The sequence below is a fragment of the Leptonotus elevatus genome, chromosome 13, assembly GCF_054856555.1.
Source record: "Leptonotus elevatus isolate MCC_2025b chromosome 13, RoL_Lele_1.0, whole genome shotgun sequence".
Classification (NCBI taxonomy): Eukaryota; Metazoa; Chordata; class Actinopteri; order Syngnathiformes; family Syngnathidae; genus Leptonotus; species Leptonotus elevatus.
The window spans coordinates 2,898,557-2,926,449 of record NC_141251.1 but is presented as its reverse complement, the minus strand read 5'-3'; the positions used below and the strand labels follow the sequence as shown (position 1 = coordinate 2,926,449).

The 27,893-nt window shown below is 39.9% G+C and overlaps 2 protein-coding genes across 2 annotated transcripts; one reads left to right on the top strand and one right to left on the bottom strand.

The window, feature by feature from the left end:
- The first annotated feature begins 29 nt into the window (after nt 1-29).
- Nucleotides 30-17,700, top strand: phyhiplb (phytanoyl-CoA 2-hydroxylase interacting protein-like b). Its single transcript, XM_086092773.1, has 5 exons — nt 30-249; nt 7,968-8,164; nt 9,452-9,626; nt 11,434-11,551; nt 13,916-17,700. The coding sequence occupies exons 1-5, from the start codon at nt 144-146 to the stop codon at nt 14,469-14,471; spliced, it is 1,152 nt and encodes a 383-aa protein (XP_085948899.1). The 5' UTR covers nt 30-143; the 3' UTR covers nt 14,472-17,700.
- On the bottom strand, nt 16,240-27,185 carry fam13c (family with sequence similarity 13 member C). Its single transcript, XM_086092771.1, has 10 exons — nt 26,405-27,185; nt 25,047-25,290; nt 23,691-23,820; nt 23,477-23,558; nt 22,462-22,679; nt 22,288-22,371; nt 20,983-21,087; nt 20,291-20,472; nt 19,091-19,192; nt 16,240-17,900 (listed from the first exon to the last, which is right to left on the bottom strand). Exons 1-10 carry the CDS (start codon nt 26,628-26,630, stop codon nt 17,774-17,776), a joined length of 1,500 nt encoding a protein of 499 aa, XP_085948897.1. The 5' UTR covers nt 26,631-27,185; the 3' UTR covers nt 16,240-17,773.
- Nucleotides 27,186-27,893: the final 708 nt, after the last annotated feature.

Here is a 27,893-nt window from a genome sequence, read left to right as displayed (position 1 = left end):
CGCAAAGTCCATTTGTTTCTCCTCCCCCCCCCCTCCTCCCCCTCCTCCTCCTCCTCCTCCTCCTCGTCCACTCGCACCCGCGGAGCAGCCCCGAACCGGCCATTCAGCCCACACGGCAGCGCAGCATCGTCGTCCGTGCCGAGATGGAGGCACCAGGCTTGGCGCGCAACATCAGCAGCCCGCTCAGCCCCTGCGAGGGGATGCTCAAGGACCTCAGCCTGGACGCCATCCAGTTGTGCGAACGAGACGGTGAGCTCAGCGTCAACTTACTACTCGAGTGTTATTTTGAGTGCGTTAGTGTATTCGGGTGCGAGTTTTGTTTAGTTTTCTTGTGTTTTTATTCACGTGACGTGCAGAATTTGCGTTTTTTTTTTCTTTTTCTTTTTTTACGCGTGTGCCTTTAAAGCGACTCGTTGGGGGTCTGTTGAAAGGGCTGGTGCGTGTGTGGAATTTCAAGAGGCAACAAAGCCCTTTTTTTTGTGCCACAATGCATGTTGAAAAAGAAAAAAGAAACAAACATCTTATCTCAGCCGTCCAGGCACCACCACACCTACAACTGCTTTCTCGTAAAGATGCATCATAACTGCAAATATTCTCCCTTGATGGTCTTAATGAGAGTGGATTGGATGTCTTGCCACCATCCCATAATGAGTCTGCACCATTGAAGATCAGAGGTGTTGAACCCTCAAATATGTGGTGGCCCAAAAAAAAAAAAAAAAAAAAAAAAAAGCAAGTCATCATGAGGAGAGACTGCGAGCCTCCAACATGGCTGCAGCCACATGTGAGCGAGCGTGCAGCATCCGCAACAGCCTCAAAGACACCAAAAGATCAATTCTCCTTTTTTTCTTTTATTTATTTATTTATTTATTTATTTATTTATTTACACATTTCCACCAACTCTACCTGGTGATTGTGCAGCCACTCCTCATGCTGCACTTAGCGCGCTGCTGTCCTGATTGTGCGGCTTTCATTTGGCTAATGGTCAGAAGTGGACTCGCTGCCAGCTTTCAGGGGGGGGCGCCCTGGGAGGCTGCAGGTGCAAGCGGGGGGGGAGCCTTTTCATAACATTTGCAGCCGCTTGTGCTCGCAACAAACAAATCCAGCCCTGTGTGTCCTTGAGACACCCACATGGTGTTTGTTTATGGAGCAACAAACGCACATTTTGGCTGCTTTGATGGCCAACGAACGATGAGCTTTTCATGGAAGCGGGAAAGACCGGTTTTAGTTGCAGGACCGTGTCATCATCATCATCATCATAAAGCTAAAAAAAATTGCCCCGCACAGCTAGCGAGCTTCGCATTCCACTATACAAAACACAAACACGCAATGTGACAGCTCACAATGTCACCTGCAGTCGTTCGGGATCATTATTTAGCTAACAACATGGAAAATAACTTCAATAAATACATAAAACTCAGCAGATACGCTGATTGTAAAATGTATTAGCATGTTTTGCTAGTCTAAATTGGCTATGACAGGTTTTGCTCTGACCAACCAATCAGGAAGAAAAATGCGAACGCGATTGTGAGTCAGCTAACTAGCATGAGAAATCGGTGAAAATGATTAGTTAAAAAAAAAAACAGTCCCATCACTATTGTAGTTTAGCACAAATTGTAGGATTTAGAGGTGTGTTTTGCTAACTTTTGTCTGACCAACCAGTCACTTGAGCGCCCTAACGTTAGTGTCGACTAGCTAGCCCTTTGATGTGATTTCAGAATCTAATTGGTTAGCTTAACTAGTTTAAGTTACCATTTAAGATAGTCAAACAGTTCTGCTTGTTGAAAAGTTTTGCTCTGACTAACCATTCACAGGACCGCTGACGTTATTGTCGACGAGCTAGCACTTTGATGTGAAATCAGAATCTAATTGGTTAGCTTAACTAGTTGAAGTTTTACCATTTAAGATAGGTAAACAGTTATGCTTGTTGAACAGTTTTACTAGCCTCTGACTAACCATTCACAAGACCGCTAACGTTATTGTTGACCAGTTATCCCTTTGATGTGAAATCAGAATCTAATTGGTTAGCTAAACTAGTTTAAGTTACCATTTAAGCTAGGTAAACAGTTTTGCTTGTTGAACAATTTTGCTAGCCTCTGACTAACCATTCACAGGACCGCTAACGTTATTGTCGACGAGCTCGCCCTAATTCAAAATCGGATTGATTAAGGAGGCCAAATGCTAACATAGGTTTACATTTAAATTAGACTTGTTTTGCTTGTCAAACAGTTTTGCTCTGACTAACCAACCACACGCCTGCTGGTGACATTGTTGCCCAGCTAGCCCTGTGAGGTGAATTCAAAATTTGATTGGTTAACGAAACAGCCCCATTGCTAATCTATCCGAAATTGCATCGGTCAGCGCGACTGATGCGGAAGTTGCCGGGCAAATTAGACTAACATGGCGACACATAGAAGCTGCAATCTGATTGGACAAAAAATAATCTACCATCCACATAACGGTACATGCAGCCTACTGGAATCAGTTCAGCCAAGAGAACCGCAACAAAATCGAGAATCGACTGCTTGGAACCCTGACAAACAGGAACAGCCTCGACCCTGAACATGACAAGCATGGAAGACGCAACGCCCGCATGTAAACTACTCGCATTGATTTTTCTGGAAATAGCCAGTGTCCTTATCTGGAAAACTTTTTCTTTTCTTTTTTTTCCATTCTCCGGACCGTATTCATTTCGGTACTTTGGCTGCTTTCTAAATTTACCTCTAACAGCCATCAATATTTAATTGGCAGCATGAGAGGCTGCAGGCGGCCACGCTGAGCCAGCAAACGGGAGCGAGCGCATGCAGCGTCACTGGGCCTCTTCCTGTCTGTGGGAACGGAACTCTCGCGCGCGCGCACACACAGAGCGCTGTCGGTGCATTTCAATGCAATAAACACGCGCTGGGACCGTTTGTCAGTGTGTGGTGGAGAATGACAAAGTTCTACAGTCTAAATGCAGGACTTGTTCCTCAAAATGGAGGACGCGCTACTTCGACACTCCCAGATTAAAAGTAACATTAAGATAATTGTTTGTATAGTAGAAAAACGTACAAGGAATATACCTGTACACGAATATACCTTTTAATCTGCACTGGCCATTTTAGCACCATCACAAGTCGATTGTTTTGATCCATCATGGAAGGTCGTCCGCTAAATAAATTAGCCTGCGCAGTTCTCTGAGGAGCGAGTTTTAATCAAATGCAAATTAATGATGTCGGCCTCAGACGTGCGCTTACTGCTAACGACGCAGACGAGGAAATTAACGTCAGCGTTGCGCCGACTTGCGGCGCGAGCGCTCGACGGCTAATTTGAAAGCTCGTTTTCCAGCCGGCCGCGTGTCTACAACATGACGGCACAGTCGTAAGGAAAATGATATGATTGGCTCCATCGATAGTTTCTAGCGCCCGATCAATTAATCGGTATTATTGCCTTTCAAACATCTGACAAAACGATCGACCAATTGGGCCAAATGGCAGATAATTTTCCGCTTAAAACGTTATCATCGAAGAAAACCGAAGTTTCAGACGCTGTGAAAGTAACCTGAATGCACCATTTTGCTTGCGTAGCATTAGCAATTAGCAAATGTGTAGCGTGTTATTTTGGTTATTCTGTTGTCCCTAAGCCGTCCTTCGAGTTGTTTAATGACACCCCAGTTGGAGTTAACTGTAAAACTAAAACACATGACGATAAGACGTCCATCCTCTGTATAGTTAAATACAAAACATGCTTCGTTTTTAAAACATCGCTAACCTACCGCTAATGCTAAAAGCTCAGGGAGGATCCCATTCAAATGCTATCTGGAAGTTAGCATCGACTTCGGGAGTGTTTTCCCTCCAAATAACGAATATTCATACACACACAGATAAGATACTACGCAAAGGCACAAATTCTTCCCAATGTGTGAAATTACATTACAATAAATGACATCCGCTGTATATTTAAATATAAAACATGCTTTGTTTTTAAAACATTGTTAGCCTAGCGCTAATGCTAAAAGCGAAGGGAGGATCCACTGATCTGTCTATATTACTGACTGATTTTTTAATCCGCAAGGCCGCCATATTGCTCCTCCCAAAAAAACATTTCTCTGCATATGATCCTATACATTTACAGTATCGAAATTGGAGAACATTTGAGACAGTACTTAGTAGAAACAGCATGATTTATGATGTTTTAAATTTGTTAAACATAAACGAGGTAAACAATTTTATGCATTATATATATATATTTTTTTTTTTAAATAATCGGCAGATTAATCGGTAATCTGTATTTTTTTCTACCGAAAATCGGTATCGGCATTGACCTCAAGAAATGCATATGGGTCGGGCCCTAATAGTTTCAAAGTTTCTTCAATGCGATGTTACTTAAAGCTACAGTATATGTCATGTGCTGTCTTGAATTTATTTTCTTTTATGGGAAACTTGCTGATGTGCGAACACGCCGATGAACGGGCACATTGTTTGCGTGGCTCGGTGTCGAGAGAAAGACGCTCTTGTTTGCGGTTGCTCGGCGCTCTCAGCGTGACATCCGTGTCAGTCTAGTAAGCCGTGTCGCAAAAAGCAACAAAGACGCGCTTTTCTAAAGGCCGGGCCAACATCCGTGTCCGCTGCTGCGCTGCTAACCTAAAAACGATGGCGGGCTGGTCCGAGTGGGTTACGGTCCAAGACAAAAGGACGTGGCATTTTGTTAGTGCATAAACCACCTCATCCTCGCTCAAAAGCCCAAATTCTAATTTCAAATGAAGTGAATTAAAGTCCTTATTGAGTGTAAAATCTGCCGATAACTGACGAGCCCTCAAGAAGTTTACAAATGCCTATAGATGCCACAAGATGGCAGCAAAGCACTTCTTTGGGAAATGGCCTTGTCTAAATGAAGCTCCTCCCCTTTTTTTCAGCATAGTTCCTTGGCAATAAAATGCCACAAGATGGCACCTGAGAGCTCTCTTGTAAGCACTTCCTATTAGGGCTGGGGCTATAAAATATGTTTGGACTGGATTAAAACCGCATGAAAAAGATTTTGAATAATACTAACACAGCTACTGTTGATGCGTGTTTATTTTCTTTCTGTTTGGTCTATAACGCATTCCAATAGTAAATATGTAGTCATCATTCAGTGGCTTTTCAGGTGAAATGGCGATGCTGCAAAATGAATGTATGCTTCAATGCAGTCGACGCGCCGACAAATGTGAGTCACGGCAACACTCGAGTCGTCCCAGGCGAGCACTTTGAGGGTTAATTTCTACTTCCTCCGTCTGACCTTCATCCTCCATCTTTCATTCTCACCGTCCCCGGAGGATCGGTCGCAGATAAGCGGCGCAGGCTGGCGAAAGCTTGAATGCACGCACGCACGCACGCACGCACTGTACCTGGAAAAGGCAGAGCGGGCTGGCCACAATATTAGGGACGCAGTCGAATGAAAAAGTCTTATCTAAAATAGGATTTTGACGTGAACAAGAAAGAAACTCTTAAATGTCCACGAATTATGCATATAAGTTCGAGCTAGCTAGCTAGCTAGCTACTCCGGCCGCTGCTAGCTAGCTATCTTGCTATCCCTTCAAGTTAATCTAATTATTATAAATAATATAACATAGAACACGGTTTTACTTTTTAAAAAACATTTTATATTGTTTTAATAAGAAAGGGTTCATTTTACTTTAAAAAATGAAGTACAAAAAGTAAAATGATCTGTATAGCTAGCTTACAAGCTAACTAGCATCTCTTCCAACTGTCTCCATTTAGCAACTCTTTCTCTCTCTGTCTCTCTGTCTCTCTGTCTCTCTCTCTCTCTCTGTCTCTCTCTCTCTCTCTCTCTCTCTCTCTCTCTCTCTCTCTCTCTCTCTCTCTCTCTCTCTCTCTCTCTCTCTCTTGCAGTGCTTCATCGTTACGATGATGGACAGTGTTAATAATAATGCAGATGATCTTGCTCGCCTAATGTTACGACCCCTGGTGGATTGTGATAAATGACCGCGGAGAGGACGGGATACGCCACAAAAGAAATAATAGCCTCATTTGAAATATGGTGGCACGATCTGCTGTCGGGATCATTATAAAAGTTGAGTGGCCACGCTCGCTCACTGTTGGATCTCAACTAAATTCAAATATGAAAGGCCAGTCTCGAGTCGCCGTGCGCCGAGATGACTTTGGTGATGTACTGAGTCTCTCAAGTGTTCCGTTTCCATTTATTTTGGCTGACCCCGCGGTTCTTGCCTGAATCAAAAGGTCAGGAACAAAAGGTGGGACCGAACACTTGCACAACCACGACGGTCCAAAATGTACTTTCGGATGGAGCGTATGCAGATAACGAACGTGCTTTGCTATCGTGACTTCCTTTTTGAATATTTGTCACATGAAATCGTGTTTATTAATTATGAAAAATTATATTCTCTTCATTTGGTGGTTTCCAGTGCATGTATGTAAAAAACAATTATTTTTAATGTTTTTTTTTTTTTTAAATCCATTTAAATTTCCGCTTCTCTTGTGTTGCTATGTCAAGCTAATCTGCCCAAAGCTTTCAGAATCAGTAGTGCTGATTCAGAGCCTATTAGGCACCATGATAGTGTGTATATAAAGTGTTATTTACCGTTTACGATTCAGGTTTGATTGGCTAATGACATACCTCAATGTCGCACAAATGTAATTTATTGTGGCATCTTATTTATTTTTTTAATGTTTTTTTTTGTTTTTGTTTTTTTAATGCTAGAACATACAGAGAATGCGTTGATGCAGCCTCTGACCTGAAGCGAATGCTTGAAGCAATGGTAGTTATTACAAAAATGGCTAGCAGGTGGCAGCAGAGTATAAGAGATCAACCAGGGCCATGTTGCAAAAAGTCCCCCCCCCCCCACTGTTTTGAACAGATTTGTGAATAATGATGAAACTTAGCTATATTCTAATGCTTATTGCTCCAAAACAGACCTTTTTCTTAAAAGAAGAGACTCGAATCTTTTTTTTTGCTAGGTTCCATGTTTTTATAGCAATAGAACACAATATTCTGTGGAACTTGCAAAATCAGTCAAAATCCAATAAAACAGCCGGGAGCGAAGGGGGTTGCTTCAGTGTTTTTATTGCAAATAATGTCGAAATGAAAAAACATTTTATCGTAAAAAGCTAATATTTGTTCTTTCACTTGAAAATGGGTCATTTTGACCCACAACATAACACGAGGGTTAACGTTTCCACTTTACATATTTAGTTATGCATGTGTTCATGTAACAGTGACGCCCAGTTCTGCAAGCTGCCTTCCGATTGGCTATTTCCAAACTACACACTCTGCATTCTTATTCCTTTTTTAAATTTTTTTTTTTTTTTAATTATTATTATTCCTAAATGAGTGTACATGTGTGTAAACGTGTTGATGCGGTTGCGAGACAGTCCAATTATGGAATTGCTTTTAATCTCGGCGCATGAATGGAGATGGCTGCACCACGCTCGGCTGCTTCCGCCATTGTTTCGACGTGCATTCTTCGCGTTGCACACACACACACACACACACACACACACACCGCATTGTTGAGTGTGACGCAAAAAGTCTATATTCCTCCGCGATTCCACAAAGGCGCCGTTGAGCCGCGTTTTGACATTTCCGTTGACCTCGCTTTGCGCCGTGGGTCGCGCCCACGTGCGACGACGACTGACGAATACGTGACGGATCGGACCAAATCGAGCGGCAAATGTCATTTTTTGCAACCCTCGCTGCTGATTAGAGATGGATCTTCCTCTGCCCATTCAATCAGCGGCGTTTTGAAATATTCAACGCGGCTTCTGCTCGGGGAAGCGCACAGGTACGCGTTGTGAGCGGGATGATGTGTTTCCATGGCAACCTGCGCCGGTTATACTGTAAGTGGCCAACAGGGAAGCGCGAGAATAATCACGAGCAGCGAATCAAGCGGATAAAAAGAACGAGCGCTGCGAGCGTAATGAATGCACCGGCGGGGGAGATGTCAACATTTTGGGACTTCCTTTTCTGCGCAGGAAGTAAATCCCAAGATGGCGCCATCTCCGACATGGAGGAGCTGCCCGTCCCGCAGAGCATCAAGATCAGCAACATCACCTGCGACTCCTTCAAGATCTGCTGGGACATGGAGCAGCGCGGCAAGGAGCGCATCACGCATTACTTCATCGACCTGAACAAGAAGGAGAACAAAAACTCCAACAAATTCAAACACAAGGTGACGCACCAGCGAAGCGTTTTTGTTTTCCCGCTTGCTTGTGTTTGACTCCCTGATGTTACCTTCATGTGCGCTTGAAGGCATGATGGACTCAAAATGTTTACGCAACAGTACATGTCCGTTTATTCTGGAGGTTACTGCTACAGATAGACCGATATGTTTTTTTTTATGTTTTATACTGATACCGATTATTAGTTGTCAAGGACGGCGATAACCGATATTTGGAGCCAATGTTCATTTTCACCAAAGGGAAAATATTGGCATCAAAATTTGGAAAAAAAATACATACTCCAGTTTTTTTTTTAAGCAACTTTTAGGGATCGTAAAATATTGGAGTTTAAAAAAAATTAAGTCAATAAACATCTTTGTTTGAAAAGTCGAGCTAAAATTCAGGGATCTTCCAGGGGCAGTCGCATTCTTCAAAGGTTAAATAAAAACTTAAGTAAATAGCTCCCTATTGTGTTCGACAGTAAATAAAGTTTTCTAAAATTTCAAAATATCCATAGTATTAGAATTTTACGTCAAACAAAAACAGAAGGTGCAAAGTTCCCAGGGTCGGCAGCATCTATGAAATTTAAGAATTAGTTCCCTAAAAAAAAAAAGTGTGCTGAACACTTTTTGAAATGGATCTATTATCGGCCGTATGATTCTTCATACGATGATGCCTTACACAATCTCTCGCGTGCGTTTTGCACAGCCTGCACCTGGGGTCCTATCTGATGTAATAGACTCCGCCCTCGATTGATCTTGTGTTTAGGGCCTGTTCTTGTGCTGCCATCATTAGTGCCTCCAGGCTGTTTTTCAGTCCGGCTCACTGGGATGCTTTCTCGATGTCAGCCGCTTTTTCAATTTTCTGTCCATCTGGCTCCTTCTCCTTACTGGGCTTCTGTTGTCTAAGCATCCACGTTAACGCTGTTTTGATAAAGTGTGCAACAGCAGCAGTGTCGGGAGATTAATGGTGCCACGATGTTGCTGGGCAGAGGATGAAATATTGGTGCTGTTGTCCCCCGAGGGTCACAGGGTGGGGGTTGAGGGGGGTGGGGGGGGGGTCTGTCTACAATGAAAAGGGGTCACTGTGATGTGATGTTGGTGCGTTACAGTGGCAACTTGTTACGAAGATAACATTTGAGTTTAACAGACTAACCAGCCAACCCAAGTCCAGATGCTGACGGTTCAAATTTGCCACGCCCCTTAAAAAGTACACAACCAACACAACAGCACGAGAGTAACAAGTTCAATTTCAACTGCGTGTGTTTGAAAATTGGATTACGTGCCATCGTCCTCCAGGATGTGCCGACCAAGCTGGTGGCCAAGGCGGTGCCTCTGCCCATGACGGTGCGGGGCCACTGGTTCCTGAGCCCGCGCACCGAGTACACGGTGGCGGTCCAGACGGCGTCCAAACAGACCGACGGGGACTACGCCGTCTCTGAGTGGAGCGAAATCATCGAGTTCTGCACTGCTGGTGAGTCGCAGGGAGCAGCGGAAACGCAACGTAACGTGCTAACGTTAGCGGTGGCTAATGAACCTGTTCCAGCCTCACACAAAAAATACATACAAATACTTTTGTGTTTGTTAATGAAGAAAAATAGCACACACACAGAATATTGTACATAATCAAAAAAATTCAATAGAATGCGGTTAAGCTGGCAGGGTGTTCTTAAGGCAACTGTTCAATTGCTTAAAACCTTCTAAAACCGCGGCTATCCATGCTAACTGTTCAAATGTCAATAGCATTTTCCATGATATGTTAGCATTAAGCTGGCCGGACGGTTTTAGGTCAACTGTGATCAAATATCTGTTCATTAAAACCTTCTAAAACTGCCGACTATTAATGCTAACCATTAGCATAACCATAGCATTTCCATGATATGTTAGCATTAAGATGGCCGGCCGTTTTCAAGTCAACTGTGCTCAAATATCTGTTGCTTGAAAGTTAAAACCTTCTAAAACCGTGGCTATCCATGCTAACTGTTAGCATGTCAATGGCATTTTCCATGATATGTTAGCATTAAGATGGCCGGCCGGTTTTAAGTCAACTGTGCTCAAATATCTGTTGCTTAAAACCTTCTAAAATCGCGACTATTGATGTTAACCATTAGCATGTCAATGACATTTTCCATGATATGTTAGCATTAAGATGGCCGGCCGTTTTCAAGTCAACTGTGCTCAAATATCTGTTGCTTAAAACCTAAAACCGCGACTATTGATGCTAACTGTTAGCATGTCAATGGCATTTTCCATGATATGTTAGCATTAAGCTGGCCGGCCGGTTTAAAGTCAACTGTGCTCAAATATCTGTTGCTTAAAACCTTCTAAAATCGCGTCTATTGATGCTAACCATTAGCATGTCAATGACATTTTCCATGATATGTTAGCATTAAGATGGCCGGCCGGTTTAAAGTCAACTGTGGTTGAATATCTGCTGCCTAAAACCTTCTAAAACTGCTGACTATTAATGCTATCCGTTAGCATAACCATAGCATTTCCATGATATGTTAGCATTAAGATGGCCGGCCGTTTTCAAGTCAACTGTGCTCAAATATCGCTTAAAACTTTCTAAAATCGCGACTATTGATGCTAACCGTTAGCATGTCAATGACATTTTCCATGATATGTTAGCATTAAGCTGGCTACACAGCTGCTTTTTTGCGAAGTGAGTCGAATTGTTCGAATGACGTCTGGTATCAAACCCAAGATTTCGAACTGTGAGGCAGATGTGCTGACCACTAGCGCACCACGCTGCCTGGCTGAATGTCCGTGCAATGTCCTCCTACACAAGACTCCCCTCATTGTCCCGACATTTGAGGGTACCCTTGAGGAAGTCAGTGCGCCCTAAAAGATGGCTCCGTCATCACACCGGACGTGACCGAGCACTTTTCGTCCAACATGACGTACGAGAGCACAAGCAAGATTGATACGGATGGAGGCCGTCAAGATTAAGGGAAGGACGGTGGGATTAAATAAAGCAGCCAGGCGAGCGATGCGGATGCGGTTTATCTCGCGGCGCAGAGGTCAGTGCATTTAATGCCGGTAGAGGGTGACCTTGGGGGAGGGGAGCTTTGAGGTCACGTGATTTGGGAGGGGGGGGGGGTTAATACTACACACCAGCTGGATGTAAAGCAGCGCAAAAAAAAGCAACATTGGCAGCATTGTGAGGCTTTAGTACAAATAAATAAATAAATGAAGTGGCTTGAGCAGGTTAATTTGCATTAGGGACCAAATCAGCACAAAATGGCGGTCCCTTGAAATGATTGTATTTTTCGTTGCAGATTATTCCACAGTGCATCTGAACCAGCTCCTGGCGAAGGCCGAGGTGATCTCCGGACGAATGCTGCGTTTCTCCGTCTTCTACCGGAACCAGAATAAGGAATACTTTGACCACGCCAGGTAGCGACTTTGGGATTGCCGTCGACTTTATTTGTGTTGTGATGCGAGTTTGTCTCTTGAGCTCAGTTGTTTCATTCGTTAAGGAACAAACGAGAAAATGAGTCAATTGCTACTTCAACCTATAAGATGGATTTAATGTTGCCGATCAAGGACATCATTTCAAAGTTTTAGAAAGAAATCCTTTTGAATAAATTCATTTATTTATTGATTTTTACATTTAAAAAAATGTGTATAGGTAACAGTAACAGTAAATAAACAAGAAATATGTATAAATTACATTATCTACTAATTATCGAAGATTATAACAATTTAGAAATAATTTTACTTTTTTTTAAATTGAAACATTACTATGGTAAAAATATATAACATTAACATTAAAAAAATCGAGATTATTTATTTATTTATTTAAAAAAAGATTAGGTTTACTACAGGCCTTTTCCCCTTTCCTTCAAATGTAAAAATATTTATATAATAATAATAATAATAAATAAAATAATAATAATAATAATAATAATAATAATAATATTTAATAATCATTTTAATAAATTGTTGTCTTTTTCAACGTAAAAATATTTTGATGTCATATTTACCATTTTAAATGTCAAACCTTCAGCCCCAACTCAAATTCACCATTTGAAAATCTAGCAAAAAAATAAGATTTTATTAATTTTTTTCTGCTGCCCCCCGCCTTTTTTTCATATTAAAAAAATGTGTCCTTAAATGTAATTAAATGTATTCTTAGATTATCCATGATTATCCATTAAAAATATTTTAAATCTTTTTTTTTGGTTGCAAAAAAAAACATGGAAAATTGTAACTCTATTGCAACTATTATCCTTTTTAATTAATATTATTACTAGCGATGAATATTTCAGGTGAAATTCACCATTTGAAAATCAAGAAAAAAAATTACTTCGTTTATTCAGATTTGATTCCTTTTCACTTTTATTAAAATAATACCAAGAAAAACTGAATTTGCATATTTTTAATATATTTTCCATAATGATGAAACTTGCAATGAATCTCATTGACCCCTAAAAAAACAAAACCAACACAAAACACTACTAGCACAAAAGAACACGACGAAGCCAACGCGAGCAAAGTTCCCGAATGCATCCATCCCCACCGATCAATATTGCATTTGAATGTGTGGTCCATTAGCGCTTCTCCATTTACGCAAACATGTATTCATGCAATCTTCCTGCACGCGGCAGCTGCGGGGAGTGTTTTCATTACGTTCATAAATCGACATCCATCCGTCCATTTTCCACAGCGCTTGCCCTCATTGAGGTCTTGCTGAGCCCAACCAGAGAATTCAAACCCAGAACCATCGCCATTGGCGCGTCGGTGCGCCTGACACAAGAGGGCGAGCTCGGCTCATGTGCCGCTTTTGTTTCCAGCACTTTGTCATAATGAAATCCGCTTTTTTCTCTTGGCAATTTCCTTCACTTGCGCTAATGTCATTACGGCGGCAAAGCGACACGAGAGCTGCGTGTAAATGAGTCGATCTCATTTTGCAAATGTGATCAGCTTTGCTTTCATTTTGGAAACACTGCTGGGATTAAGAAAGTGCTTTCGGGGGGGGGGGCAAAAGAGATGAGGAGGCCCTCGAGGCGCAGGGCACGCGCGCATGCTAAATTGAATGCTACAAACAATTTAGCAGAGACGTCAAAGAAGCTAACATGCATAAGAAACAGCTGTGGGCAATTTGTGATGATATTCCAACACATTTTAACACGCAGGCTAGCTTCCGCTGCTAGCCCCCGAAAGTAACCAGATATTTTTGACAGCACACTTGGTTTCTTTTAAAAATCTAATCTAAAATTTAAATAAATGTATCTGAAACTTTTTTTTTTTATCCTGATTACATAATACCATTACAGGATTTCCTTTATTCCACAAGTCTAGTATTTCTAGTAATTTAACATTCTTTTCACTTTTGTTAACAAGAGTATGAAAAACTTGAATTTTTTATTTTATTTTACATTTTACAACAGATATAAAATGTATGATTAATCGTGAGTAAACAATTGAAGTCATGCGATTAATTACAATAAAAAAAAAAAAAGATTATTGGTAATTAATTGCATGACTTCACTAGTTAACTCACGATTAATATCTGTTCTAAATGTACAATAAAAAAAATCTAGGTCTTCATACTCTTGCTAACAAAAGTGGAAAAAAATGCGAAACTAATAGAAATAGTTCAAATGAATTTTTGACGTCTATAGCCGTCATTGGCAGTGAACGAGTTAAAAGCGCCCGACGGCAGCAAACATATTTGCTTTGAAAAATGAGTCGAGGGCCGCTTTGAACCCGGGACCTGTTGACACCCCTCCCTCCGCCCGCTCTTTGTGGTTCCAGGGAGGAGCAGGCCAACCGGATGCTCCCGTCGGTGAAGGACAACAGCGGCAGCCACGGCTCTCCCATCAGCGGCAAGCTGGAGGGTCTTTTCTTCAGCTGCAACACCGAGTTCAACACGGGCAAGACCCCGCAGGACTCGCCGTACGGCCGCCACCGCTTCGAGGTGCGGGCCGACGCCCTCTTCGGCCCCGACGCCAACCTCTACTTCGGGGACTTCTACTGCATGTACACGGCTTACCACTACGTCATCCTGGTGCTGGCGCCCAAGGGCTCGCGGGGGGACGACTTCTGCAAGCAGCGGCTGCCCGCCCTCGACATCGCCGACAACCGCTTCCTCACCTGCCAGCGGGAGGACGGCGGCGGCGACGACGGCACCGGCGAGCTGGTGTTCCGCCACGCCCAGGACGTCATCCTGGAGGTGATCTACACGGAGCCCGTGGACCTGGCGCTGGGCACGGTGGCCGAGATCAGCGGACACCAGCTCATGAGTCTGTCCACCGTCAACGCCAAGAAGGACCCCAGCTGCAAGACCTGCAACATCAGCGTGGGACGTTGATCGGGGGGGGGGGTCCGGGCGCCCGGGGGCGGAGCAACTCTTGCATGAAGCGGCGCGTACACACACACACACACACACATGCGTAAATACATGTTGTCATCCATGCACACTCACGTACAGCTTTTTGTTCTCGTACTGTTAACGCCGTTTTCTCCCCCAAAATTCACATTATGGTCCCGTAACATTACAAATGATAACATGTCATCTTCTCGCTACCACAAGTTTTTTTTCAATATTTCAAAATAAAAGGCCAAAATTCGATTTTTTTTTTGCCCCTCTAATTTCTTCATTTTCTGACCGATTCACACCATTTCAACTTTAAACACAATTGTTTAAATCAAAATTTCAAAAATAAAAGCCCCGCAGAAAACTGCATTTTTTTCCCCCTTTAATCTTTACATTTTTTGACCGATTCAAACCGTTCCAACTTTAAACTTTTCAGCATATTTTTTTTACCACATTTTTGTCCAAATTTCCAAATAAAAACACCCCAAAATAATGATTTTTTTGGTTCTTTCCCTTTAATTTTTTTTTTTTTTTGACTGATTCAAACTGTTCCAATTTTAAACTTTTAAAACACAATTTACAAAAAAAAATCTAAATAAAAGCTAAAATTTAATTTACATTTTTCTTCTTTCCCTGTGATTTCTACTTTTTTTTTTGACCGATTCAAACTAACTTTAAACTGTTGATTTTATCACTACCCCAATTTTTTTTTTAGTTAGAAAATAAAAGTTTTCGGTTATTTCCCTTTAATTAATTTTATTAATAAATCCCCAAAACATTTTAACTGTTCATCTTATCTCTACCACAGCGTTTTTTTCAAAATTTCAAAACGAAAGCCCAAATTTAGATTTTTGTTTCGTTTTTGTCCCCCTCTAATTTCTATATTTTTTGACACTGTTCAAACTTTTAAGCTGTTCAATTTATCCGTACTTTTTTCTCTTAAAATTTCAAAGTAAAAAACTTGGCCGATTCAAAGTATTGCAACTTTTTCGCTGTTGACCTCTCATTCAAAATTTCGGCAAGAATTTATTTATTCATTTCTAGTACACTGTGATCATTTTCAAAGCGAAAACCTTTAAAAAAAAAATTCTCGTACTATTTCATCTTATCAAAAATATGACTGTTCTTTCTATTATGAAGAGCTTTTTTCATGACGTTTTAGTATTATGAAAAAATGTGTAATATGTGTAATACATGCTTACATGCACGCTAGTCACACACACTGCACAACATTTCACCAACACTAACACAAACATGCTTCTCTGCTTGATTTACTTTTTTTTTTTTTATTCAGTTTTTACTAATGATTTCCTTTTTGCGTCGTTATTGTTATTGTCAAGCATCGTTCTTCTTTCCAGCTTAATTGTGATCCTTTTCGTTTGCCGTTGCGGCGGGCGACACCTTCTCGCTACCTCCAACTATGGCGTGGACTGGTCGTCCAACTTTGTGAGGCTGCCTGCCTCATCCTGTTCTTTCTTTAAACCAAAGGGATTCAAAACAACTTAAGACTGTGGAGAAAAAAAAAAAAAAAAGCTGTGGAAAGTGATTGTCCAAAGTCATGCAAACAAGGCCTGGAAAGTGTGTATTGTGATGGACAAGAGTGATAACCTTAAAAAAAAAAAAAAAAAAGCATGATGCAGTCTTTTTGCAGCACGGGTGTACTGAGTCTCGTCGCCATGGCAACCCTTTCTGCAACACTCTGTTGTCGTCGTCGTGCAGTGGTTGATAGAAAGGCACCAAAAAAAAAAAAAGTTGAGCGGGGTAAATGTGAAAAAAGTATTTATTTTTTATTGATACATTCATATGTACATATATAGGGAGGCTATATAGAGCGTTCGATAAAGCAGAAGTGCACAGAGCTCGGATTCATGTCACTGAGAGCGTTTCACTCATTGACTTCCAGCCCCCGCTTAAATTGACGTCTATATCCGTCACTGGCAGTGAAGGAGTTAAGTGGAATTTCCAACACAAGATATGACGAGACACAAAAAGCGGAACTGCGATGCACTGCCATGCCGACGTTCACCAGGAAGTCAGCATTCAAAGGGAATAGTTACAAGAAATAAATGTAAAAAATATATATATAAATATATATATGCAGATCAGAGCACAACGAAGGACGTCAACTGTTTCCATGATTGCATTTAACACGAATTAGTGGCTCACTTTATCCCAAAAAAAAGTCACAATTCGGATGCAGATTTTTTTTCAAGAAAGTTATTTGACCCCAAAAAATATGGTCGTAACATTACACGCCAATAACACATATTTCTTGAAAATATAATAAACTTTTAATTTCTTCACATAGACGGCTCAAAAAAATATTTTGTTTTCATATTACAACTTTTGTCAATTTAGCTCGTAATATTACTTTTTTTTTCCTCATACATTTTTATTTAGTTTCAAAAAAGACAATTTAGTTTTCCTCAAAATGACTTTTTTCTTTTTCTTGTAATGTGATTTTGGGGACGCATTATTTTCCTGTATTGTTATTGCCACTAAAATCTCTTATTTCTTTGTTTTAATTTAGCAACTGCTCAAAGGAAAAAATATTATTTGGTATAATTTCATGTAAATTCAAGAATTGGTAAAGATTGTGACTTTTTTTTTACTGTGCAAAAAAAAGTCACAATATAGCAACCAAGTTTTTTTCATTTTTTTATCACTTTTTCAGGAAAAGTCTTACTACAGTCAGACTATCACAAAAAAACTAAATTGTAAATTTGGCAAGGCAAGGGAATTATTTTATTTATTTTTAAGTGGCGCTATTACAAAAAAGGATGTTATGAACATATAAAGTCAAGAAAAAAAATACTTGGGAAAACATTTGAGAACAAAAATCTTTTTGGGAGTTAATTTTGAGTGGAGGAAAAACACGGTTTAGTTTTCTGAATATTAATACCTTTTGCTGAAATTATTACGATTTCTAGAAAAAATATACGACCGTTCTGATAGCTTTGTGACTTTTTCCTCATAATTGTACCATTTTTTTCTGTGTTCGGCATGTTACTTACTCCCTCATGCAATTGATGTTTTTTTGGGGTTTTTTTAGAAAATGCATATTCCACTATAAGAACAAGCAAAAGTGCCATAACACAGCTGCACAAATATTGACACAACTCACAATGTACAATAACATCAAGTTGAGAGTCCGGATGCTAAACAACATACACTTGCTTCATCGTGTGCTTTTTGGACTAAAAATAAATCCCTTTCAACGCCATTGTCCTCCTGTAAAGTGCATCATCGTCATCATCATCCTCATCATCCTCATCCTCATCATCCTCATCGTGGGCTCAGTTGCTCTTGGCCGTGTCCTGTTTTTTGCTGAGCAGGGCCTCCAGCAGGCGCAGTTTGGCTTTCAGGTTCTTGTACTGGCAGTACTCCTCCACCATGGGCCCGCGGTCCTCCTTCTGACACACCCTGTGGGAGGGCAGCACGCCATGCTCATCAAAAAACAAAACAAAAAACGTTCCATGCTCCTTTTGTTGCTTTACTCGGATTAGTTTGTCTCTTTCAATTAAAAAAGACAAAAAAAACTTGCCACAAAATGTGTAGCATTAACTCTCGCATCTTAAATCATCTTTTGCCATTGAAATGAATGGAAATGCCATTAATTGGTTCCAGACCTTAAATTTTGTTTTTGTTTTTTTTTTACAAGAAAAATAGCACTCTAAACTCTATAAAACATAATAGAGAGAATTTATTCCATGCATTAACTCAACGGGAGGATAAAAAATATATGCCTGCGATTATTGTTATTTATGTCTGCATTAGAGACTGATAGGATGGGAATCAAATTTAAACTTTAATCATGGAATTGGGATAAAAAGTTCAAACAAACGGAAGCATGATTATCCAGTTGGAGAAAACACTTTTTAAAGGGATACTTGACTCATTGAGCAGTAAAAAGTTCATATTTTATCTATAATTAATGTAATAACTTAATTCATCTTTTGTTTATCAGTTTACTGACCAAACCCAGAAAACAGGTGAGCCGTGATTGCTCGTTACCTACTTCCTCAGCACAGGTGATGTCATCATCAGGCGACAGCAAGTGGAATAAATTGATTTGAAAGGTATTAACTTGTACATGAAAAATAATGGAAGTTATCAAATTAATTCTGGACAAAATATAAAAATATTTAACTTTTTGCTGCTGGAAATGGCTCAATGAGTCAAGTATCACTTTAATGTAGATAGCCTCTAAAATTGGGAGTGGTACTGCAACATCGATGCTAGTTTTGTTAGCCCGTCTGATATTATTTTGCATCGTGTTTTAGCATTAGGCTAGTTGACTTTCTTTTTTTTTTTTATAGCTCGAAGCAAGCATTGCGCTACGTTTTTGCAAAACATTTCCCTATGTGTCAAACTGTCAAATTAGCTACTACAGGCTAGCACTCAAGTTTTTGCTCACAATTCAAGACAAACGAAAGAAAAAAAAGGCTCTCATCTCAAAAAACTCACGTCAGGTCACTTGTAAGTCGAGGAGATATTTTATTACAATGACGGAATTCTTTTGTTCTTTTTGTTGGAAGCCAAATTAGTTTCAAGGCAAAGTCAAGTTGCAAAGTAAAATAGTAAAATATTTATTGATATTTGCGTATGCGTACCTTCCACTCAGGGTGTAGAAAAGGTCCTCAAACTCCCGCAGTGCTCGGTGGAGCCTTCGTTTTTCCAAGCGGGTGATCCGAAGATGGTCCAGTAATTCCGATCTGCGTGATCAATACAAGTCGTCAAGAAACTGCACTTTGACATGATGAAATTCTCATTTTCGTTTTCTTTTTTGGGGGGATAATTTGAACACAAACCTACCAAATAAACATACATATTCATGAGTTTAATAAAGCCTATTTATTTGAAATGCTTAATCCTCAGGTGTATGTATTTAGTATTTAAATAAAGTATAATTACTCTAAATTAATAATGGGAGTATTTATTTAAAATGCATAAAGTATATTGTTTGAATTGCATAATAATCAGGTTACCTATCCACGATAAATATACTGCTATGTGAAAAACACTTATGTCCATTTTATTTTATTTTTTTTACATTTGTATGTTTTTGGGGATGAAACTGAATGCAGACATCCCAAAAACGTAAAAAAACAAAAAATAAAAAATAATTATACTTTAATTTACTTTATACTAATGAATATATATCATATAATTTGTATTTGTTTTTTTAAATTATTATTATATTATTATTATTTTTATTAGTTTATTTTTATTTTATTATTTGTTTATGTTAAAATTATCTAAAAAGAAAAAAAGGACATGGGAATTTGTTATGTAAAAAAATGACATGCGTCTTAAAATTAGGCTTGAAATATTTCTCGTTTTTTGGCCAATAATTCAAATGATTGTCAAAATTTGACACATTCGATGGCAAAACGTCTCTCAAAGCTATTTTATTTCTTATTTACTACAAATAATTTTTTACTTATTTAAATATATTTATTAGTTGTTGCTCATTTGCTTCTAGTCGGGGTTCAAATTCCATATTTGGTCAACACTATAGCCACAAAATGGCCGACTTCCTGTTTAATTTCAGGCACGGGTCTTTGAGACTTTTTCATGTCCACCTAAAATTCCTGTCAGGGGTATTTTTTTTTCTTACTTTCCAGGGGTCACTACTGAATGATTTTGGGGGCGCATGTTTGCAATATTTTTCACAGCAAACAAATAAAAATTGGATTCATTTTCACTCAGCCACGTTAAGGCCGCCAAAACGTTTGCGAGAATAGAATAAAATGTTCAAAAATTGCCCCCCCAGTGCAAACGATTGACCGCACAGTGCACACAATGTGTACCTGGAAGCCTCATGGAGCGTTGCCATGGTGACGATCTGCGGCTGAAGACACTTGACCTCCTCCAGAGGCGACACCAGCGGCGTGTCGGACATTTCCAAAGTGGGAGGGGCAGGCGGCCCCCCCGGTGACACGCATTGATGTCTCGGGGTTTGGTGGTCGTCGTCGGAGCCCTCCTCTTCCTCCTGTGGTCACACGTCGCTTATTGATTGGACAATAACAATGCAGTTCAAACAAGGGCTTAAGTTGATGCATATTGGTCAGATTTCATGTAATGTGCCCACACTGCCACTAGAGGACAGCAAAGTACACTATTTCATTTGAATGTGTGGAAACGGTGAATAACTTTTATCCATGATGTTTTGTTATATAAAAAAATTATCCTGTATTTTCACATTTCGTGAGCAAATGTGATTTTGTTTTGATTTGCATAAAAATAATTAACATGTACAGTATCTAATTTTTTAATTGACAACAACAACAAAATCATTAGAATATGAGTGATGGTTATCAAAACCATAATTTTTTTGTTTTTTTTAATTGATCATGTATCTCCAAATGTTGTGGGTTATTTCTTTTGATGAACAACTAAAAACTATGATTTTGTCATGGAATTAGATTTTTTTTTTGTGTGTGCTAAAAATGAGTTTTCACCAAAGTGTGGCGAAGTTGCCTTTCAAGCTGTTTCTACTTACAATGGTGGTGATGAGTGCGGAGGTGGTGGAGGAAAGCAGCATCTGTTTGAGGATGCGGTAGCGCTCGTAGAAAGGTTTGACCAGCAACCGCTCATTTGCGCTACTCTAAAAAAACACAAACGGAGAGCACATCGTTAGTGAGAGCAACGTGTAATGAAATGAATGAATGAATGAATGAATGAAAACTTTAGAGAGGTAGAGAGCGGGCCAGTTGAAAAGATCAGTCAATAAGCTGAACAAAAAATGCTGATATTAAACTGGTTCTTTTGATCATAACCAAGAAGGTTTTTGTTGTTTAATTAGAACCTCAAAAAAGCATTAACATAAAAAAAAAATGTGTTTTGCATAAACACTCAACAATTATATAAAAAAAAAAAAAAACATGGATCTAAAATCAACATGCAAAATTGGTTGAGTTTTGAATAAAATCAAAACCTAAAAAAAAAAACTAGAAACATTTTCTTCACATTGAGAAAAATTGCCTAAAAATTTTTGGGGAAAAAAAATTCTGATAGCTGTGATTTCATCTCATCAAAACGCATTTTTTAACTCTTCCATTAGGACACGCAGTCTGCACATTCTATTGTATTAATTGTGCAGCCACACTTTTTGGTAACTATCGAAATGTTCATTAATAAACACTATGCACTATTGAACAACTAAATAATCGTCAAATTATTTTTGGAATTCAAAAAAAAACATCATCCATCTGTTATTTTGAATAACAATGTAAAAAAAATCATTTTGTTGCATTTTGCACTTTATCAAAAACTAAAAGCAACATTTATATAACCCAAGTAACTAAAAACAAAAAGTCTCCAAATCATAGCCGTAAACACTAAGAAAATTAAAAAACTAACTAAAAAATTCAACTAAAACTATTTTTTTAACTAAAAAAAGAATGTACCGGTAACTCAAAATTTAATGTGAGGTTGTTTTTTTTATTAAACCTAAAAAAAAAAAATTGTTATATATTGCATTGTAAAAAACTAAGAAACTAAGAAAATAAAAAAACTAACTAAAAAATTCAATTAAAACTTCTTTTTTTTTTAACTAAAAAAAGAATGTACCGATAACTCAAAATTTAATGAGAGGTTGTTGTTTTTTTGATATTACTGAAAAGCAATATGTTTCTTTCATTGAAATCCCAAAAGAATCCGTTTAAAAGTTGTGTATCATATACATCATAACGCCTGCAGGACATTAACAGCTTGAAGACGATCGCTGGAAAATTGATACGAGCAGAGTTATGATGACATAACGTACGTAATACTCGTCGAGAGATGAGAAGAGCACATTTCTTACCGGGCGTCCATGCAGACTCTCAAAATAGAGCAAACACTTTTGCAGGCTGGACTTCTCCAAGCTCATCTGGGACGGGTTCATCTCCTGCACGCGAACGCACATCAGCACGGGACCGAGAAGTCGGACAACGGCTCGTGCCGACATTGACGCCGTTCAAAATGGAAGTAAGAGAACCTTGATATTGTCCGGCAAGCCGAGTTCTCGCCGCGTCTCCGTCAGCGTCCCGGTGATGACGCGGAGCGTTTCCTCCACGCTGGGTTTGGTGTTGCTGATGTTGTTGACTTGTTGAAGTTCCAGCCCCGAACGGGTCGCCTCGCTCCGATTGCTCCTTTCTGGCGGAGGGTGGAAACCTGCTTTCATGACGCCTTCCTCTGCATGACACAACTTCAGCTCTGCGGGAACACACAAACAAGTACTTGGTGCTCACAGGGTTAAAAATTCACAATGAGTTGAGTTGCGTTTGACATTTTTCACAAATCGACATTTTGAGTTATTTGTTTTGATTAACAATGAACTTTTTTTTGTTGTTGCAGAAAATCCATCCATCCATCCATTTTCTTAACCGCAGAAAATCTGAAAATGAAATAAAAATTTCTGTATCTTTGTCAGGTTTATTTTATTAAAAAAATATTATTATTATTATTATTATTATAATAATTATACTAGAATAAAGTGAAATTGCACATAATCTCAAAATAAAATTACAATTTGCAATAAAAATGTGTCTTTAAATTGTCTGTTTTTTAATGTTAATATTATTTTTATTTTATTTTATTATTATTATTATTATTATTATTATTAGCCATACTAGAATAAAGTGAAATTGCACATAATCTCAAAATAAAAATTACAAATTTGAATCCTCAAAAAGTAACAAAAAGCATATAAGCAAATAAATAAACAGCAACTTTATTTTTTATTTTTATCAAAATAAGTATAAAATGCCTTTTTGGATTAAAAAAAAAACATCTCCAAATTTTGTGAGCGAATAATTAATAATGAAAAATATTTTTTTTTATTTAGAAATGTTATGAAATTTTGTTTAGTTTTTTGTTTTTCTCTTCATCCAAACCTATTTTGGACATTTAACATGGAAAAAATAGATCCCTTTTTTTTTTTTCTTAATGAGCAACAAAAATAGTTTTTGTTGTGTTTCTTATAAAAACAGCATCAGATGTTCTCATCAGACCTTTGAGCTGCTTGCGGCTCTTCAGAAGCTCCTTGATGAGTCTGGCAACCTCGGGATGTGCGTTCTTGTCATAATAGGAAGGCTTGCGAAAACCCAAAAAAAAAACACAACCACGTGAGACTCGTGCGGTGACGTCAGCGGTGGTGAGATGCGGCGGCGGCGGCGGCGGCTCGCAGGCCAAGCGTGACTCAGCCGCTTCGACTTTGGTGTTCACCTTGAGCCGCTCCTGCTCAAAATGCTCCTCCAGCTGTCGGATCCTCTTCCTCAAGGTCTGAACGTGTCGTTTCAACACCGACACGGACAGCGAGCCGTCGTCGGGTTCCGCGCGGACGCTGCAGCGCGCCCTAAAGATGGAAATAAAAAAACTTTTGATTTAAAATAGGGGTGTCAGGCGATTCAAAATTTTAATCGCATGACTTCAATAGTTAACTTACGATTAACTCATTTGCTCCCCAAAACATAAATATGTTCTATTTGAAATGTTTGTGTCCCAAATACGTATTTATACGTCTTTTTATGCTATAGCATACAGAAGGCTTTGATGCAACTTCTCAACTGCAGAAAACGGCCAGCAGGTGGCAGCAGAGCAAAAGAGATCAACCAGGGCCATGTTGAAAAAAGCTCATTCACCCACAGTTCTCAACAGATTTGTGAATAATGATTAAACTGAGCTACATTCTAATGCTAATTGCTGCAAAACGGAAACAGATAAAAATATACTTGTTGACTCTAATCTTTCTTTTGGTAGTTTCGATGTTTTTATAGCAATAGAACACAATATTCTGTGGGCCTTGCAAAATCCGGTAAAACAGCCGGGAGCGAAGGGGGTTGCTTCAGTGAAAATGGCTGCCAGTGAATGAGTTGATCACAAATTTTATAATCGGTTCTAAATGTACAATAAAATATGTTTTTCTAAGTTTCATACTCTTGTTAACATAAAAGTGGAAAAAATGTTAAACTAATCGAAATATGGCTGCATGTTTTAGTCACTGATACCGTAATTTCATACTAATTCATAAAACCGAGTTAAAATTAAAAAGATGAACCTGTACTGTATTGTAAAGAACGAGCGTGATATTGAATTGTGTTGGTCATTTTTCTGCCACTAGATGGCATAATTGAATTAGTAAGACATTGGTGACAGCTCAGTGCATTTTCCTTTTCATATGAAGAGTTATGTCATCTTTAACATGAAGTAACTTGTGAAACGCTGCACATTTTTTAAATTGTAAAATGAAACTTGAACCCCAGTCTCCACAAATATATGCACTATTATTACATTTATGGCTGTTAAATTTTGCATTGCAACTGGAATTCCTTCAGTAAAGGCTTTCCAAGTAGGAGCGGTCGTTAATCGCGCGTAAAAAAAAAAATTGTGGCGTGAAAGGAACTTTAAATTAACTCAAAATTAACTCACTCATTTTGACAACAATACTTTAAAACTTTTCAGCCAATGATGAAAATATAATTTCAGACGGGTTGCAGTCCAGATGACGAAATACGCTTCTGATTTTGGACCAAAAGACATTTTGAAAAAAACATTCCTAATTCGGTCGAGGTCATCTCTTACACGCGGATGTGCTGCGAGCACGGCGGCGACGGGGCGGCGTCGGGGTCCAGGTTGTAGCGGAGGCTGCTGCTCAAGTTGGGGCAGCGAGGCGACGGCACGGGGCACTCGCCCGTGGTGAAAGCCGAGAGCAGGAGAGGACTGACCGGGGGGCTGGCCGGGGGGTCGTCACGTGCCGGCGCTCCCTCGGGAGGGGAGGGGCTACACGGAGCAGGAGGACATGAAGAATCCTGGGAAGGCGCAGGAACTGCCGGGCAGGGAAGACGTGACAACATTTTAAAGGATATAGCATGGAAAAGTGACTTTTTGTTTGCATCATTAAACTTAAAGCAAACAAAGGCATATTTGCATATTTGACAGTTACAGTCCACTTGCATTGGGGAGCATGCGGAGCAGTGAGCAGCGGCTCAAATTCCAGTTCAAGAGTGGAACGTACAACGAGTCAGTCGGACATGTTGAGACCACAGGCTAGCGGCTAGCCTGTGGACCAATAAAGGCTATCAGAATGCAGTCTGTTGAATATATATAATATATAATATATATATATATATGTAATATGGAAGCGTATTGCATTCACTTGAGAAAAAAAAAACTGCTGTTTTTCTGACTAATTTTTGGGGGAAGCTTTGTTGAGTATTTTTTTTTCAGTTTTTCTGAATATGTTTTTTTTCTGTCTGAAAAACAGACTGAAAAAAAATATTTAAAAAAAAACAGGAAAAAAAAATTTCCGAAAAATTGAGTTGGTGTTGTTTTTTTTTTCTTCTTCTTTTTTTTACCTCTGAACTCCAAGTGACTTATAGCGGAAGCGGACCGCATACCTCCATATGCAATAAGATGGTCATGTTTACTTACTGGCTCGCAATAAAGGAATGAATGTGTATACTGTATTGTGGTTTGTTCTTTAATCTCTGAGGGAAAACCATTAAAAAAAAAAATACAAATTATAAAACAGGGAGAAATTACTCAGAAAAACAATTATTCAAAAAAACTGAGGAAATTTTTTTTTTTTAATGGGGGGGGGGGTCAATAAAACTGAAGGAAAAAAAACACTCAAAAGAACAAAGCTCCCCCCAAAAAAATAAAAAATAAATATATATATATATATATATTTATTTCATTAACAAAAAAAGTTTGTTTTATTTTTGGTAATATCCTTGGTGTGTCGTGAGATGTTTCTAACGTCTGATGGGTGTTGGGAAACATTGCATTCCAACAAACACACACACAAAAAAAGAGAACAAATACAATAGATGACAAGTCTCTTAAAATAGGGAGTTGCTTTTCAAATAAACATAAACATGATATTTGAACGTGTGCGTGTGTGCGTGTGTGCGTGTGTGCGTGCGTGCGTGTGCACTCACTGTACTGCAACGAGTGTACGTTGTCCTGAGCTGGCGTCGGCGGACGCGAGTGTAGAATCGGCTTGTGGTCCAAATGCGGGCTTGGCCGCCCGCTCAAAAGAGGCTGCTGGCGGCCCGGCAGGTTCTTCTGGTCTCGGGGGTCTTCTTGCTCCGGATATGGGGGACTGAAATCAGCCTCCAGGGCTTGGAGCTTGAGGGAGGGGCTCTGGAAGCAGAAGCAGAACATGGCTACGACCGCAGAGGTGTCCTTAAAAAAGTCTCCGCGCTGTTTTGACGCCGCGTGGGAAGTAGTAAATAATGGCGTCCTCCGCCTCGCCGTTCCTCACGTCTCCAACATCACCTTGTCGATGATGCCATTCAGCCAAAAAAGGATCACTGTCCAAGCACGTCGGCGTCCAAGCGCGGGATCCGGGAGCGAAGTCCATCATGCAGGAAAACACGACGACGAGCGGGAAAAGGCGCCGACGTCCGCACATGGCCGACACCGGCATTCCCTGCTCAACCGCCTCCACATGGATTATTCATCAGGCGCGGCGAGAAGGGGCGCGGCGGGAATACCGCTCGTATGGCTTGCGTGCGGCGTGGGTGTGCGTGCGTGCGTGCGTGCGTGCGTGCGTGCTCGGGGAGAGGAGATGAGATGAGGAGGATGATGTGAGGGCGTTACCACGGCAACGTTGTCAGAGCCAGCGCGGGCGGCTACGCGGCGGTGATGATGATGATGATGATGATGATGATGATGCAGGAGTCACGTCGCTATCAAATATGGAGGCTGCAATGAAAAGCATTTTGCTTTGAGGTTGTTGTTTTTTTTGTGAGGGGGGGGCGGGGGTTAAATAAGTAGCTCTGACGTCACCGTCATGGCTTCAAACGCTGCTTTCTCACGCTCCTGCACTGTTCATTCATAAAAAAAAAAGACATTGTTGTGCGTCACAAAGGGCTGGGATGGGAGGGGGGAGGAGGAGGAGGAGGAGCAGGAGGGGGAGGGGGAGGGCATGAATAGATGAGCGCGCTTCCAGAAGCAAGTCCCAAAAAATACTCGCAGCAGCGTGGAAAGGTGCCCTCTTGTCACAGATTAAAAATGGCAGCGAGGACGGAGGGATCCGTCGGACGTCATCGCCGGCGTAATTGTCAGTGCGTGTGCGTCAGGAGGAGCGCCGCATCCTCCTCCTCTTTTTTTTGCCTGAAGGAAGACCAACGCAGTGATGATGTGTCATTGTGCGGCAGACCGTTGAAACGCAAGGGACGCACACGTGACAAAAGATGCATGACAAAATAAGTTGATTTCGTCATGGTAGCACTTTCGAACCACATGTATGACAAACATGTGATTTTAGATCAAGATCAAATGTGTGCTTGTGTGCCATGCTCTTAATAGATTTCATTTTTGATGATGCAAGATAAAGATCATGAAATATCGTAACCCGATAAAAAAAGGGCTTGAAGCAAAAAACAACAACAAAATAACCACGATCATTCATTTGTGTCGCAA